Source organism: Camponotus vicinus, unplaced genomic scaffold, assembly GCF_025532165.1.
Source record: "Camponotus vicinus isolate PSW18456_S1 unplaced genomic scaffold, iyCamVici1.0 SCAF_4, whole genome shotgun sequence".
In the NCBI taxonomy this organism is placed as follows: domain Eukaryota; kingdom Metazoa; phylum Arthropoda; class Insecta; order Hymenoptera; family Formicidae; genus Camponotus; species Camponotus vicinus.
The window spans coordinates 17,435,138-17,454,374 of record NW_028141976.1 but is presented as its reverse complement, the minus strand read 5'-3'; the positions used below and the strand labels follow the sequence as shown (position 1 = coordinate 17,454,374).

At 28.9% G+C, this 19,237-nt stretch overlaps 1 protein-coding gene across 14 annotated transcripts in view; it reads left to right on the top strand.

Moving 5' to 3' along the window:
* Window positions 1-85: 85 nt before the first annotated feature.
* Window positions 86-19,237, top strand: part of Mctp (multiple C2 domain and transmembrane region protein) — a 29,563-nt gene continuing 10,411 nt past the window's right edge. For 2 of the 14 annotated variants that reach the window (XM_083095822.1, XM_083095819.1), the window contains exons 1-4: window positions 14,747-15,155; window positions 15,717-17,149; window positions 18,099-18,247; window positions 18,568-18,973. In XM_083095822.1, coding sequence (XP_082951948.1) covers window positions 15,119-15,155; window positions 15,717-17,149; window positions 18,099-18,247; window positions 18,568-18,973 — 2,025 coding nt within the window. In that variant the 5' untranslated portion in view covers window positions 14,747-15,118. Of the gene's footprint in view, window positions 512-1,841; window positions 2,328-5,063; window positions 5,433-8,839; window positions 9,245-11,745; window positions 12,013-12,371; window positions 12,515-12,909; window positions 13,102-14,742; window positions 15,227-15,635; window positions 17,150-18,098; window positions 18,248-18,567; window positions 18,974-19,237 lie in introns of those variants that run through there. The other 12 variants (XM_083095828.1, XM_083095827.1, XM_083095825.1 and 9 more) reach the window with 12 other exon arrangements.

Below are 19,237 nucleotides of genomic sequence, written 5' to 3'. Positions count from 1 at the left end.
CACTCCGAAATGAGAAAGAGGGAGTGAGTGAGAGAGTACGGCGGGGACGGACGAGAGACGGCCGAGCAGGACGGAAAATCTCGGAGTTCTGTCAGTGGCCTCTCGGACACGGAAGCGTCGAAAGTGGAGAACGTCTGCGAGAACGCTTCTCCTCGTCCTGACATCCCGAGGCACCGCCGCGTGCGCGAAGATCCGCACGGTAAATTGATCATCGTGAACGCGGATCGCGGATATTGATGTGCGCGAAAAAAGCGATGATGGTGAAAACGCATCCGGTCCCAGCCACACCAACGTCCCGCGACATTGTATATACGCGTTTACATACCGACATCACGAAACGTCAAATCGAATATTCGATCGGTTTTCTTTGTTAAAATGCGCTCCTTCTTGAACGAGGAAAACACAGTTTCCGCTTCGCCAGCTTATGGGATGTTTCGCTCCTTCCAGCTTCCTTGAGAAGCATCTGCGGAGATGATCGGCGTGTGATGAGATACATGACATGAGTCACGAAGTATCATCTTGGTCACATTTAATGAGAGCATGGCAATTTCTTTTCTGTTTGTCAATGTTAATTAATTTTTCATATCCTTGTTTAGTTCCTTATGTGTTCTCCAACATCCATTAAGTATCTCTCGACGATAATCCGTTGAACGCTTAAGGAAAATATGTTTAAGGCAGTTATGGAATGCTGTGGCGTGGTTCTCTTTAGTTCTCAAGTTTATGATGGTTTACAGCTGTTCTACAAAAGTGTCCTAAATTTCCCGCACAAAATGCGGGAATTTTCTTTCATCTACAGGAATTCTTTAATCAATTTGGAGTTGATTTTTCTTTAACCACTGATTCGAAATATTGGTGATGATACCTTATGTGAGAAATTTCCATATAACAAAAAAAAATTGAAATATTTCTAATTTTAGAATTATACAAGTGATTAAAGAGAGATAATTCTTTTGAAGTAAAAAGTGCAAGTAGATAAAATAAAAATGAATCAATCCTTCGCTCAGGTTTAAATAGATTTACTTTAATAGAGTTAATGAAAATTTAATCTCAACATTTAAAATTTGATTTTGAGATTTTATCTTATTCTTTATTTCTATTTGTAGACTAAATGCGCATTATTTCTAAAGAGAAAATTGATTGATTTTCAAACAATCTTGCATCTTTTTAAACGTAAATAAGATTATTGATTATCTCTTGTTAACAAATTTTGCTATGAATTAATTTATGAATTTATGGATAAAGGAGAGAGAAAATGTTTGAGAAAATGTTTTGATGGAGAATATGTCATGTTAGAGGAAATAGTTGAGTTTTTCAATACATTTTTCCATTTGGCCAATGATGTATGTATTCGTATATTTCTTCGATTTTTATTATAGTACATATTTATAAATTCTTTGGCTTACTACCAAAGCTTTTGTCTTAAGAAAAAAAATAAGAATGCGCCGCAAGAATCACGATGTGAAACTGCCGCAAAATATAGAATCGTAAAATATTATACTCGAACACTTATCATTAAAGATGTAGGTATATCATTTTTTCATGAGATTGACAGTAATTTTCTGACAAATTCAGTTTTAACTCAGACTACGTTTTAAATGATATGAATGATCGTAATGATAATTGTAAAATCGAATTAAATATATAGTAAAAATTTCTCTTTTTTATCTTTAAAATTTTTGATTGAAAATTTATAATCTTATTTTAAATTTTCACAAAATCAAATTTTATGATATAAAATAAAATTTTTAATTAAATTTATAAAATTTAATTTTTTTACATAAATTCATACATAAAATTATTATAGCAAAAATTATTATTAAATATATTTCAATATTAATGCTATGAAAATACATACCAGTGCTTAAAAAGATTAAAATAAAGAAAAGCGTAATGTAGTTAGTTGTAACGTGGCAATCCATCTTCTTTCTTTAATTTTGAGGATTGATTCATCTTTTATAAAGAATGCTTCTGCTATTACATCTTCAATCATTATATAGAAATTAGAAAAATTTAACATTAAAAGATGATAGATGTTTAGTATTGTTAGACATTTGTGAAAGTTTTGCAATCAAGACGCTAGCGATCCTAACCAAAGATTTGTTTGCACGTTTCAACTTTTGTATTTGTTGACTTTAGGAAGTTTATTAAATCCTTTATATAGCAACCGTTACTTATACATTGAAGTAAATATATTCGCTTTCACAAAAACTAAATCTAACAAGAAGATTGTGTGCGAAGGACGCGTTTTGGCGTGTTGTAAGTGATAGCTTTAAAACGGGAATACACTTTATCGCCTGCATATAAAGATCATCGTGCATGTTTTGCAAGTAATTATGCTATCGCTAAGATAATTTTTTCCAGTACTTACATAAGAGAAGATAAAATAAATTTAAAATTAAGATTAAAAGAAACTTATATAGAGAGTACAGTCAATATTATGATACAACTGAGAAAGAGTGAATCTTTGTGCAAAAATACATTGAAACGTAAATCGTAAAAAAATCTTTTTTGGGACTTTGTGTTAAGGAAAATTGCTTTTCATTATTGGAAAAAATTAGTATCTTTCATTTTCTCTCGTAAGAAAATTTTTCATGATTTTGTATGTGTGTGATACATTATTTAAAGAATATATACACACATACATAATGGATGATAAATTAATAAACTATTTCTGTTTTAAAAAAATTGTCTCATTGCGTACTTTTGAAAAGAATCGAAAGTTTATTTCAAATAATACCATATTTTTGGAACATAAAATATTTAGGTATATTTTGATGATTTTATAACATGTATATAAGGTAATCAATTTACTTAATTGTCTAAAATAATGCAGACTATTTAAAATTAGAATATATTTTCTGTCGAAACGCATCACATGTACTCTTGTTATCTAGCTTGGCTAAAATTATACGACCATCAGATGACACAAATGCAATTTATGCAAGCGGTTAAAACAACATTTTCAATCTCTTGAAATAAACACTAATATATAAGTTAGTTTTTTTAGTTATTTTTATTTTAGCGCTTCGATGAGTACTTTTCGGTCAAAAAGATAGATTCATAGATAAGTGTATAATAGATAAATTTATGTATATAAATCTTCAGTTATTTATCAATCATTGTACATCATTACTCATGTGTAAAGAAACTAAAAGGATTTTTTTTATCATATATAATAGTATTAAAAAAATCCATATGATAAAATTTTGTTTATTCAGACAATTTAGAAATATAAAAGAGATGAGAATTCTAGAACGAAAAATTTATCTTTTAATTAAATTTTTACATCTGCTTTATATGAAATTATTTTTTACTTTACGTAATACCAAAAATTATTGCAAATTCCTACTTTTACTTTACACCACAAAATTAAGGAATCATATATCATATATATAATGTATTGGGATAACGTAACATGCAATTGCGCGTGGAAAAGCGTAGTTAGTAGTGCGTGTTAACGATCGATGCGATTAGACGGGTATACGATAGTATGGCGTGTTCTCTATCGATGATGGCCATTACCGTATATATCGATCTATGCGTTTCAACCCTCTAACGCACTTTACGGTTTTAGTCCGTCATCTTTGGGAAATCTCTGAAAATTCTCGCATAATAAAAGTAGGAAAAGAAAAAATATATATCTTATTTAAGAAAATTCCATATTTAGAATATCTCTTAAAATTACATATTATTAATTTAAAAGTTTGTTTACTAATTATTTTGGATTAAATAGGCATGAATAGAAATTTTTTTTAACAAAAATATCAGAAACATTGACAGTTCCTAAACGATTAAAAAATAATTTTTGCAAATTAAATTTTAAGAGACTAGATACTCATATTTTGCAATTAATTTTAAGTTAGTAAAATGTTGACTCCTTTGTGTGTGTGTGTGTGTGTGTGTGTGCGTGTGTGTGCGTGCGTGCGTGCGTGCGTGCGTGCGTGTGCGTGTGTGTGTGTGTGTGTGTGTGTGTGTGTGTGTGTGTGTGTGTGTGATGATTGTGCAAAGATGTAATATTAAAAATTAGAGAATTGCGCGATAAATAAACATTTATTCCGATATTTTTATTAAGAAAATATAGATGGTAAATTAAAAAATGTATTGTTAAAATTACAATAGCGAATTGTAGAGCATTGTCTATTTATTATATTATATGTTTAACATTTTATTTTATGTTTAACATTAAATTTCCACATTACATGTAGGATATGTCATAGATAATGTCCACCGAAATATTATTCCGTGTATTCAGTCAGCTAATAAGTTTCTTCAAAGTTTGATTTCAAACGCGCTAATTGAATTGACCGATAAATATACCGTCAGATATCACGTAAATACTGACTCAACTAATTGTCGTATATTCTGTTTAATTGTAATCGCAAAATATCACTGCAAGCTAAAGATGAACAAATAGCGGCTCGATTACAAATCTGAATTCAAAAAAACAATAACATATTTGTTTAATAAATTAAATAATATTTGTTTATTTCAAACAACAATTTGAAATCGAAGCATTTAGAGCGATTATTGCATAAAATGTGTAAAATGAAGGGGAATAAAAAATATTTATTTTTTCTCGTATAATTATTTTCTATCAAAATTTTTGTAGTGAATAAAAAAATGTTTTTCATACAGAATGTATAACAACTTGATTTTAACTTTAATGCCGGATCTAAAATTTCACTATTCATTCATTATGACATTTAACATAAAATTAGTAAAGAGATTATTCAAATTTAAAAAAAGTACAAAGATATATTTTATTAATCTTTTGATTTTCAAAATTTTTGTAAAAGCGAAATTTCGCATGAGAAGATTTTACATTTTCCATTTATTTCTACATGTAGCATCATTTCCTCAATTACATCATTAGTAACGTACAAGACATTTTGTATTTCGTCCAAAACTAATTTACCCGTCGCTTCAAATGGTTTTTACAATTTAAGTCACAATCTCCCAATATTCATTCGTATTTATTCGTATTTATGTACACACGTATCTTTCTTATATGCAACAATGTAACAGTAATTAACCGAAACTCTTAAGATTTATGTCTTAAAAAGTGGATTATAGAAAAGGAAAGATTCTGGAATCTCTAACTTTAGCTTTGTATTAAAACACATGTTATAAAACTGATTTATAATAATTTACAAGAGAAAAGAAAATACTGTGCTTATGGTGCTGCAGAAGTCATCGAGCATTACGTGGACACTGCGAGATCGGAATATGTGCTGGTTGGTCAATGTTGTTGAAATTTATTAATTCATCGACGAAATCATGCTATCGGAATGCAGCGGATTAGTGCACTTCAAGAAGAGACTAAAGCTTTACAAGCAACGGTCTCGAGAACTAATTCGCGTTTTCGGAGGATAAGATGAGCAAAAGTGTGGAGTTACTCGCTGGATCGGAGGACAGTGAGGCAACATCTGCAGGTGAATAATGTTACAATATGTATGTATGTAAGTACATGTGTATCTTTAAGTACATGTGAATCTTTTTGTGTTTGTATATATGTGATTGAAAATTATTTCTATATAAATTTTCGATTTTAATAATTCTTTTTATAAAAAAGAAATTTTTATAGATTTCTATATCTATGTAAATAGAATAATATATATAAGAATAGAATAAGAACTTAACAATAAAATATTATACAGTAAATTATATTCTATTATATTCTATTACATGATAGAATAATATAAGAACTTAACGAAATAAATTTTCTCCGCTAGCTTAATAATAATTAATTAGTGAGAAATAATATATGCATTTATTCTGTGAAAACTTTTTCAAATAAAATTTGCTTTTCGTGCAACTAATTCTACATATAATATTCAAGCTCTAGAAAAGTCAAATAGTAGAACTCACAGAGTGTTTAAGTTAGATAAAATCATGATGAAAAAGTTGGACTTTATTCACTTTTCTAACTGTATCTTCTCTTTTCTAGATAGTTTATTTTTCGATCTAAAATCTCTTATAGACTTCAGGAGGAATTGTAAATTTTGTAAAACTATGGTTAACATTCTTTCAATTAAACGAAACATACATTGAATTTCTGATTTATGTGTCTATATCTATCGACATCCGATGCAATATCCCAATTAGATGACTGAATACCCTGATTGATTTCCGCGATACATTAACGTGTTAAGATAATTTCCGATGAAAGAGAGACAAAATCCAATAAACGTCAAATGCATTTGCTCTTCGCATGTCCGGACATCATCCCCATATCCGGAATGTACGCGTTCACTGATTCCGTCACTTACTGCACACTTTTTTTGGTAAAGGAAAATCGACTTCAAATTCGTTTGAGAATGTTTTATTAGAATTAAAAGCATGGATAGTTGGATTAGGTACTCGTTATATTAGATTTATTATAATTCCGTTTTTATTATTAAGGAAATTGTATTCACATTGATGCAATTTATTTCTTGTGAGATAATTAAAGATTCTAATTTTTTAAAAATATTTAATTGTTTTTAATATGAGAAATATATCTATCTCAACAGATAAATATTAAACCGATTGTAATAGTCGCAAACCTATATTAATTGCACGACACGTTTTCTTGGAGTATAACGGAAAGCTAAGTCTTTCAAAGTCAGTATTACACTATGTTTAATAATACAGACGGATCAATATGCTTACATGATATGCGACCACATACATATAATGTACTTCCCATGTCATTCTTCTAGTGACCTACGTGTATTGTTTTATATCCATTCACTATCCAAGTTCACCCTATTTTTCTGTTACATCGACTTTCAATTCGGGTATCAGGATAATAACCAGCTGGTCGAAATAGATCTATTTTTGTTGTTTTTTTCTATTGTTTTTGATACGTTGCATAGATATTAGATGGAAATTATTAACAATATTATAATAGCATTATTGACTTTTCATTATATTATACATATAAGTTATATAATATATATAGGATATATATAGTTATATTATATACATATATATATATATATATATATATATATATATTAAAAGTATATATTGTATATAAAAACAACAGTTTTTAATTCCTTTAAAATAAGTGGTTAGTGGATAGTTAAATACAAAATAAAAACTAATTCTAAAATATAACTTATTATAAACTTATTATTATATTATTTATCTATAATATAATATAATATAATGTTATGAAATATTAAAATTATTTTATGTTAACAAGAGATATCGAAAAATCAAATACTAAAATAATTTTAAAATTATCTAATAAAAATGTCATCTTTCTTGTACACTTAATTAAAATATCTAATTATTAAAATAATTTAAAGATAATTGTGTACGTAGAAAAGTTATAACAATAAATTTTATCATGTAAAATCTGTATAAAATTCCATCTAGTATAGTATACCAATATGTGCAACAAATAATTTCATATTACATTTAATATTTGTCTCCTCAATGAAAAATTATCTTCCGCTATTAGAAATGCTGTTTAAAATTTTTTTGAATATTGCTGATGTTTCACATTTTTAGCTACAAAATTGTCATTTATTTCGTTTATGATTTTGTAGTGTTTAGTAACATCTTACTTTTTAGAAATCCATGTTTGTTCGTATTTCTTTTTGAAAATATATGAATTTTCAAAAAAATCTAGATTTAATAATATAAAAGGTAATCGTAGAAAAGAAAATTTTAGTTATTAATAGTTAATTATATTATATTATTAATATTTAGTTATTAATAGTTATTATTAGTTAATTATTAGTTAATTTATTAGTTAATGTAGATTTAGATTATTAATTTTATATAAGAGAATAGAGGTCACACATATATCTTTACTCTCTAAAGATCGATTTCAAACGATTTGAGAATAAACTTTTTAATTAAATACAGGCAATTAAATGACTAAGGTGAATCAGACAAATGTAAATGAATTCATTGTTTACTTGTTTGTTATACAACTACACTTATACGTTTCATTTAAGCTTATTAAGAAGAGGTTTAAGTGAATTACCTATGCGCGTTAAATTAAATTATTACATTTGTCATCAAAATATATATATATATATATAAAACTCCTTATTGTCTTTCCGAAATTAATCATGTTTTTTTTAATTTTACTTATCTAAATATTAAATAATTAATCGCTGAATTAAATTGTTACTAAAAAATTATATTATATTATGAATATTATAATAGGATAAATAAAAAGATGCAATATTTTAGGATACACAAATATGATTTTCTATAACGTACGAATTTTTTTATTATAAAAGCATTTTCAAAGATATATATTGTTCAATTTTGAACATAATGAATAAAAAGGGGAGGGAGGGTAAGAAGAATACAAATTTGAGTTTTTTTGTTAGAAACTATTTTTTTCCTTTTTTTATATGCATTTTTATCTTTTAATAGAATTAGTCATAATTGTGTGTGATAAAATCTATATGAATAATAACATATTACTTTAATATCAGTACTGTGTTAATATTGTCTTCTCCGCATGAATTTTTCATATAATGTCCATAACGGCATTAATTATTCATGTAATATCCATAACGCATGCGTGCAAGATTAATATACGTGTATTGTTAATGGCAGTATTCATGCAACTGTTAGGAACGCGAGCTTGGACTGTTTCTTATTTATCAACAAATTTGTTGTATAAAGGTAATTTTAATATGGACCAAGAAGAGAAAGAGATTTATAAATGAAGAAAATTAGAGATACATCTCACATATTCTAGTAAAATGAAAAATTTTATTCTACATTTTTATGTCTACGATAGCATAAAATATCCAGTGTCAATAAACTTTTCTATTTGTTTGATAAAGCGAGTAACTCGATCGAGATTTTTCGTTTCGATTTGTAGGTAATACTTGCACTCAAGAGAGATCCAGACTGAACCTGAACGGAAGTCGACAACTCTCGAAAAGCGCCACGGAGCTCCGAGATAGCGAGATTGCGAATAGCTCGCCATCGAGGCGGGGTGATGGATCGGGTGAGTCTGGCGTCGTCCACCATCGGCATCATCGGCACCACGGCACGATATCGGTGGCACAGCGCACCCACACTTTCTTCGCGACTTTGAAAAGTCGTTGGGCGCGCAGCAGGAGCAAGGAACGGAAAAAATCGAAGGATGCCAGCAGCGTGCAAGATACGAGCCAGCTCAAGAATCCTGGCGTCGAGTCCGATTATGCCGCCGATTACTCTTCCGAGCATAGCAGAAGTTCCTCGGCCACTCAGAGTCCGGCGAGGCATTGCCTCAATCGTCCAGGTGAGCGATATTTCTTTGATCGATTAATTGACTTGTATGAAATCTGTCTGCGATTTTATTAAATATAATTAAAAAAATATAATTTAAAATGAATAGCAATAACTGTTAAAAAATAGTGGGATGCTTATGTATGAGCGCTGATATATATAACCCAGCAAAGTTTCATCTATGTCTATATTTACATATTGCAAATCTATGACTAGTTCATGGTCTCACTGTCAGATAGAACACAAGCTTTGAACTGATATACACTTCCATATCAAAATCACAATTAAATTAAAAGATTAAAAAAAATGACAAATATGTTTAAATTTTATTAATAAAATTGTTCCTATTAAATTATAAATATTTTTAAAAAATCTGCAATTAAAATGAGTTATTATAAATAAGAATATAATCCAGAATTAAGAAATATCTAGTATTTAAATTTTAAAAAGCTTAACATGTATGTATAAACTTGTATTATATCACTAGTTACGACATAAAATTTTTAGAATTTACGAGATATGTGATTTATATATATGAAGGAAAAGTTCGCGGTCGGTATGACATAACAATTGTATACGTGTAATGTTATGACACGCTCGCTATGCATTGAATATATAATGAATTGAATTACTGTTATGCAAGGAAGCTCTAACAATAAGTGTCGTCTTTGCTTCCCGTTTCATCGCTTATAATAGTGCTTTTTAAACTGCATTTGATAAAATATCAGTATTTTAAGAATTCAAATGCTTTAACTAATGTCGCAAGAAGAACTAAATCTTTTTTATACATATATTCATACTTGAAGAAAAATAAAGAGTATTTATCTTGTTTTTATATTAATTATTATTAATTTATTTAAATTTTTTAAGCATTCTCAATATTTTAAAAAATTCCGAACATATTTCTAAATTTTTAATAAGAGAAATGTGACTCATATATACGCTGATCGATTCATTTATATTAGTCTGCAAATTACTATCTACGAATCTAGGTTCAAGTACATTTTTATGCAAATTCCTATTTATAATTTTCTTCAAATTATATTACACAATAAAAGTCGAAGCGCACGTGTTTATAGTGCAAATGATTCTACTAAAAAGTTAAAAAATTTAACCTTTGCAATCTTGTATATATATATATATGTGTGTATATCTAGGTTAAATGGTTGCGATCTAAAGTATCGAAGAATTAATACTTCAAATTTATTTGAATAAGTGGCTATTCGGAAGTGAATTACTTTAAATTCTTCAGTGAATTAATTTAAATTTATTGTCAAACTACTTGACTTAATAATTAAACTTTCTCACAAAATAGTTATGTTATGAGAATTAACTTTTTAGTGAAACAATAAAATAGGATAATAAATATAACATATGCTTTGGACGGCATATCATTTATCATTGAAAATATATTCGTGAAATACTTATTACATAAATGATAATAATTTCACTTATATATATTTTTTTTTGGCCAATAACAACTGTATTGTTGACAAACAAACAATAATTAAACAATTAATATATATATATAATTAATAATTAAAGCAAAATTGCTAATAGTTCTGTGTGTTCATAATTGCAAATTAATATGTACAAATTAATATTTTTCGAATAAAGTCTATCATTAATTATATAAGCTTAGTATTAATTATTACATTCGTGCGAATAAAAATATGCAGTTTGCATTTAATTTTCAAAGTAATAAAAGTCAATATGTGCGGCACGTTTAGACTTCATTATATCAATTGATCCAAAATGTTTCAGCACGAATGCCTTGCTGGCGTGTCTTGCTATACTTAGACAGATTAATTTGAAGGACTTATGACTTGGTTGATAATACAAGCATCAATACATAACGGTTTTTTGATGTTTAAAGCATCATCTACGATAGAGGCCATAGTATAATTATGTTCTTATTTAGTTACATCTTTATTTTTATTACATTTTTATTTACATATTTTCCCTCAAATTATTTTATATATTTTCTCTCAAACTTTTTATATACATAATATGTTCAATTTTTTATTCATTCGGCTTTAATATAATCTTTAAATTTGATATCTTGCGATAATAATATAAATTGAAAGTATTATGAATTCTAAGAATATGAAATTTGTACAATAATAATGCTTACGTCAATACTTGAAGATTGAAAATAATGCAAGTAATTAACTTTTTGTTCAATCTTGTAATAATATAATCTTTATATATGTAATATCTTGCAATAATAATATAAACTGGAGGTATTATGAATTCTAAGAATATGAAATTCATACAATAATAATGCTTACGTCTATGCTTTAAGATTAAAAATAATGCAAGTACTTAATTGATGTTAAATGTAGAGTCAATGATTGAAATTCAAAAAATAATATTATACATTCTTTGAACTTTAAAATATTTCATAAAAATACACTTGTATGAAGTTTATGATTTTCAACGGGAATTTTTTACTTTTGATTAATCAAATTTGTGGCCAATTGTGGATATGACACGTGCATTTCATATGCACAGAATCTCCGTTGGCGCGTGGTGGCCGAGAAAAAATCATGATCATGCAAGAGGACAACGTCGGAAAATGCGGCGAAGGATTTTCGAAAGGATCCGTAAGTTTTCAAAAAGAAGGACATACAAGCGAAGGGTCCCAAAGTCAGGATGGGGGCGAGTTCCTTCAGGACGAGGTGATGCGAAAGAGAGAACTAGCGTTGAGGCAACATGCCTTCTTTCAGCTTCGCTTGCACATAAGGAGAGGCGCGAATCTTGTTGCGATGGACAGAGGCGGTAAGAGAAAAGAAGAGATTTTTTAATTATTTTTAATATTTTATGAAGAAAAGATTCATAAAAATATAGAATATATATAGAATACATACATTTGTATATGCATATGGATTTGTAACAGAATGTGTACACAATTTCCACAATTCTTTTATAAAATAAATAAATCATAAAAAATTTAAATCATAAAAATTATCTTAAAGTTTGTAAAATCATTTAAAGTTATTTGAAGATATTTTTACATCAATACATAAAATATAGCTCGAAATGTTCGAGCTATATTTATGGGAATATAAAGTATCCTTTATATCTATCGACATATCCATAAAATATTACAATTTATAACTGTTAGTTTCTCGTTTTAGGGGCCAGCGATCCTTATGTAAAGGTAAAATGTTCAGGACGACTATTACATAAATCACGAACTGTTCATCGCGATTTAAATCCAATTTGGGATGAAAGCGTGACCTTGCCCATAGAAGATCCTTTTCAACCACTTACTATTAAGGTATATTTAATGAGTTTCCTATTAGATCAATCCAAATTTCAAATATAGATAAAACATCAAAAAATTAATTATAAATATATCTCTTTAAGAAAATTCCAATTTTTTTATATGTATAAAATTTTCAAAAAAATAAAATTTTTTATCTCTAATTTAAATTAAAATGTTTTAATTTATTAAATAAATTTAATTTATTTAATAAATATTATATATGGAGTATTTAAAATATATAATTTAAGATATAAAATATTATTGAAGAGTTATCTCTGATAAAAGTAAGTAAAAATATTATTAAAGAATTATCTCTAATAAAAATAAGTAAAAATATTTATTAAGAATTATCTCTAATAAAAGTATTGTAACGAGAAATTATTAAAAAACTTTCTATATATTGACAGGTTTTCGATTATGATTGGGGTCTGCAAGATGACTTTATGGGAGCTGCTCAATTGGATCTTACACAACTTGACCTTGGACATTCTCAGGATATAACATTAGAACTTAAAGATCCGGGCAGGCCGAAGCAACATTTAGGCGAAATCTATTTGACGGCTACATTATGGCCGAAAAATCAACAGGAAAAAGAACAGGTATTATATATTTATCTGCATTATTCATTTTCTTTCTGAAAAATTTTGATTTATTTAAAACTTTTTAATTTATTTATAATTTCACGAGAGAAATAATAGATTATTAAACATACATAATACCAGCGAATATTCGAGAATAGAATGTGTATCGAAAATGTATCAACTACGGTTCTATGAAGGATAGAGCAGGGATAATAAACTAACAATAAGTGATCGCGACGTCGATGATTCTCGGTCGCGGTAAAGAGATAGATGTGTTGTGCGTATATTTATAGCGTATATATGAAGAATCTGGAAACTGGGTTGTGAGGGAAGTATGCGCCCGTATTACGATATCGACTTGGCGGCTTGTCGTTGAAAGTGGAGTGCAAGGCCTGGCCCTTATCACGGGAGTTCCATTTATATGTTAACTATTATTAAATACCATTCCTCCATGTCGCGATAAATAATTAAATGAAAACTCGGATATTACATGACGCCGGACATTAAATGTGCTTTAGAAATTAATAACTAATTTGCGTAAGAGTTCAGTTCTATAGTCATAATAATGCGACACTTATTTCAGACGCGTCGCACTTTACTCATTTAAACTTTGCGCTACATACATTTACATTTAAACCTCTCGTTTAATTTGTGTGTTATTTCTTAGAATCTTAATATTTTAAAACATTTTTGATTTTATTATTAAATTCAATTGAATTTTATTATTGTATTAGAAATTTAATTTAATATATTATTATCGAAATATATAATGCGCTGAATAAAAAGTTTAAGAATTAAATTACAATTATAAAATTCAATAAAATTCGCTCTTGAAATTTGTCCAATTTGTGTTACTTCTTAGAATCTTAATATTTTAAAACATTTTTGATTTTATTATTAAATTCAATTGAATTTTATTATTGTATTAGAAATTTAATTTAATATATTATTATCGAAATATATAATGCGCTGAATAAAAAGTTTAAGAATTAAATTACAATTATAAAATTCAATAAAATTCGCTCTTGAAATTTGTCCAATATAAGATAATATAAGGTAATTAATGTTTCTGATTAATCTTCTTACTTATATATGTATACTTATGTACTTATATATATATATATATATATATATATATATATATATATATATACTTATGTTACTTATATATCTATATATATATATATATATATATATATATATATATATATATATATATATATATATATATATATATATAATGATATAAAATATGGTATTTATTTACAATAAAAAAACAATGGCATTAATATTTAATCTTTAAAATTCTTTATAAGTCGACTTTCGAAATCAAGAAAGATACAAATAATTATTTATATAATTAGATATATTATTTTATTTTTTTAAATTGAGCAAATTTAATATTACTCTGATGTTTCTTTTTCTCTCTGTAAATTAAAGAACGGCTACTCTAAAATATTGAGAGAAAATTAAATACAAATGTTACATTATGCTAAGTGATGTAGTCTGTTTCCGTCTCTTTCTTTGTGAATTGAAAAAACATTTACGGCAGAATATCGTGCTGTGCGGTTATAACATCAAGAGTACATACTGTACTGTCTTAATGTTTACCGACGTAACATCAGTTTCTCGAATGGAGAGGGAAAGGAAGGCCAATTGGTTAACATGTTGACGCCAGTTGTCGACGAAGCATACTTGATAGTCGGATGACTTTTGCCGATTCGACTTGCGAACGATAAGTGTATCGTTGCTTATCAATGCGACGCGGATACGGTGGGATCTGATTCGTAAATGAATTTGATTATACAACAGTAATAGGTTTAGCGTTGCTCGTGATAAGAGACTTCCGTTGGCCACGTGATTGAGCAAACCGCCTATATTTCTCATTGTGACTCAGCCACGCTAATTGGCAATATCGAATACCGTTATCATTACTAAGTGACTAAGTCAACGCGCGTGTCTCTTTGTGAACAGTTTCTTTTACACTCTTGTGTGTACCAGCTTCAGTTGACATCAGAGTGTCAAGTGAGCTTCAATGTGTCAAACAGCTCTTCAGATTGTTTGTTTCGAAAGTTTGTTATAACATGTTTATTTTATATCAAGTATTTGTTGCAAGAGATGTATAAAGTGAGACGTATAAAGAGTGTGTGATTATAATGTTAAAAAAATCATTAATTTAGAAAAAAATTATATAATAACTATTTTTCAAGGTCACGTGTGTCTACTCGTCGCGTTTAAATACTCTTTGTCTACTTCCGCTACATTATGCAATTCAGTAAATACGTTTTTGCATGACTTTTTTATGCAAAAACGTATTTAATGCATTTATTAAAAACCATGACAAGTTAAATCATAGTATTTTAATGGATGAAAGACGAAGAGCCGAGGAATGATATCGGATATCTGGTTCCATTATGACGTGAGTCCATTAGCAATGAAGGCTGTAAGTCAATCAGACGAGACATGATAATAGTGGCCTTGGATTAAAGAATTTTGATGAAAACCATTAACGAAAATAACATGTTACACGTAGAATTTTTCTCTTGATGCAGAATAAAAAACGTTTATGTTTCGTTTTTTTAATGTACCTGCAGAAAATTTAAAAAATTTCAAAACTGAGCATTACTTTTAAGAACAATTTCTCACTCAGAAGGAATGCTACATTATTGAATTTGTTGAACTTGGACAGTATATTCGATCTAAAGTCAATACACGCAAATTCGATATCGCGTCGAAAAGAATAGTGACAAATCGCGCAAAGTTGATCACGTGGAAGATCACATTCGATCCAAGTTTTGCGACCGTCACGTCCAAGATAAATATTACATCCCAAGATTCCTCATCTAAAGTGAATGCGAGCGGACTTAATATCATTCCCGAGATTAAAGTTACACCGGAAATTGATGTCATGTCCAAGATCACATGCGAAACAGATGCCGTGCCGGAGAAAAACTTTGACGATGACGTGTCTAAAGTCAATGCTGCATCTGAGATTCACGTAACATCTACTACGGATATTGCTTTTAATAAAATAGATGAGACTGTCGATAAATCATTCGATATTGAAAGACCTCCCAGAAGATTGCGCCGGAAACTTTCCATGGACCAACAAGAACATCAGCCTCTCGCATTGTTAAATCCAATCATATCGAAACAAAAATTCGAGACAGAAGATACGGATAATACTAATACGGAAAACGAAGCTGATGAAAATAAAAATGATGTCTTGGCATCAGATAACAATGTTTTTGAAAATATTGAACATGAAGAAAATTCAAGAGAATCGAGCTCTCTTGCCGAGAAATCGAAAATCCAGCAAGCTTCTGCGGTTAAAGGATTATTTCCTAAATCAATTTCCGAAACTAAGAAGGCGGAATCGAATACTACTGAAAATGAAAAATCCAAGTTGGAGCGAGCGTCTGCGATGATAGAAGTTTGGAAGACACGAGTGGTTGAAGCATCCATCGAAAAACGATCCGAAATTAAGAGAAAAAAGGCAAAGCTAAAAAGTTCTATGGAGCGGAAGATGGAATCGATAGAAAGGAAACTGGAGGATCACGTGGAGCGGACTTTGGAAGAGAATGCGGAGAAACATTCATGGCTGCAACCGATCGAGACATGGATCGTCGATCGTTGCAAGCCTTCCTCCAGCTACACAGTGACGCATTGTCAACACGATGTCAATGAAGACGTTGTGTCGGAACCCGTGTATGATTTCAAATTCACGTCAGCGACAACAGCGGACGAGGAACCGAAAATCGAGAGCGGACCGTTGGAGAATCGACGAGCAATGAGGATCGACGAACCGAAAATCGAGAAAAAAGTGATCGAGCATTTCCGGAGACTGCGAAACCGGAACGGTTCTCCGAAATCAAGTCGATTCGAGTCCGCGAATCCAACCGCGCAACTAAAAAAGCAAGAAGTTCCCTCGCATACGGAAAATGAAGAAGAAAATACTAATGTGTTAATCAATCCTGATATTTTGGAAGTAAAGGAAGTCAAACGACACGATCTTTTGGATAAACTAAAGGATAATGTTAAAGAGAAGATGGAAGATATTCATAGGGTATATATAAAACGAATATCTTTCTTTCTTATCAGTAAAATTTATAACATATTATCATGAAAAAATTATTTCTAATATATTTCATAAAAACGGGTTATAAAAATGTTTTCAGCTTAAAATTTAATATATACATCAATTGTATAATATTTTACTGATATACCTTGACTTTTTTTAATGTATTAGAACATTACAAAATGCGTGCTATGCGCGCGCTATTTAGTTCCTTTTACTATGTAATCCGAAAAAATATATATTATATGTATAATTATATACATAAATATATATAATTTATTACATATATTATTATATACACATATATACATATTTATGTATATTTATACATACATATAGGAGGAAGAGAAGGAGGAGGAGGAAGATGTATTCAAGTTCTACATATAATATATGTATATATATGCATATATATTATAATGTATACAGTCTCCTCCTCTTCCTCCTATTTGTAAAAGTAAGAAAAGTTATTGTTAAACATAAATAGTTAATTTTTTTAAACTAAAAAGTGATCTCTCTCTTAAATAGATTAATTAGCTATTTAAAAAATAAACAAATAATTTAATTTCGTATATATTCTTATATTTAAAAGATTTTTAAATAAATTTCCTTCTTGAATATAACTTTCTAATAACAATATATGAATTATAATAGATACATGTGTTAGCACAGGAATATAAGTAAAGTTAAAAGGTCAAATAATCGATTTTATATGGTATTACTTTTCATGCATTGTTTCTTTTATTAAGCTTGCCCTTTTATTACATTTATGAAAGTTTTTTTTAATAAAGAGAGACTTGAACAATTGTAGCATTTAATCATGTGCGCAATCTTTGATTATATTGTCTCCAATTTCCAATAATTATACATTATATTATATTGCAATATAAATCTCACAGTAGTGCTAATAGTAGTAGTGAGAATTTATTTAACATTGCAGTATTTCCAGAAGACGAATCGATTGGCGGACGTAAATAGACGATTAAAATCACAAATATGGAGTTCGGTGGTTACAATTGTGCTCGTGGAAGCAAAGAATTTATTGCCGATGGACATAGATGGTTTATCGGATCCTTATGTGAAATTTCGGTATGTAAATTTATTAAAATGGGACTAAATTAAATATTATTATTTATTTTTGTTAAAGAATATTGATATAAATTTAATTTTGCTTTAAAGAAAATAATTTGCTTTAAAGAGAACATACTACATAATGATTAAATGTAAATTCGTCTATTAACTTTGCTATTTTTACTGTAGATTAATGCAAAAATAAATTCTGTTCTCACGATTTTACTGTAAAATTGACTTGACTAAAGTTTGCAAATATATTAGCAATTCAAACCGCAATAGTTCAAACAACTGAATGTTCGGCTATAAAAACCAGAATTTCGCGTACTAATTTGCAGACTCGGCACGGAGAAATACAAGTCGAAAGTCGTTAACAAGACATTAAATCCAGTTTGGTTGGAACAGTTTGATCTCCATCTCTATGAGGACCCGTATCTGGGGCAAGAATTGGAAGTGACTGTCTGGGATCGAGACAAAGGTCATCAAGACGATTTAATGGGCAGGACGGTGATCGATCTGGCGGTTCTCGAACGAGAAACCACGCATCGATTATGGCGTGAACTGGAGGATGGCTCGGGCAATATTTTTTTACTTTTAACAATAAGTGGCACTACGGCCAGCGAGACCATCAGCGATCTGGCCGTGCACGAGGACACGCCGATGGAACGCGTTCAATTAATCCACCGCTATTCAATCTTAAACACTCTGCAGAGGATACGCGACGTAGGTCACCTGACAGTGAAGGTAATTAAAGACTATTAACAATCATTACTAACATACTGATATATTCTGGAGTGCTAACTTTCTTAGAACGTTACCTAGGGATGATAATTAATATACAGAGTGTTTCTGAAATAAATTGTTAAAATCGTTTGGTCATATTAGTTCCTTGATTTTATTGAAAAATATTTTTATTCGTGCAATTAAATTTATATTTTAAATTTATTTCTTATCGAATAACTTTGTGGCAAGTTTATGCTTTTATTATTTAACATATTATAGTCAGAA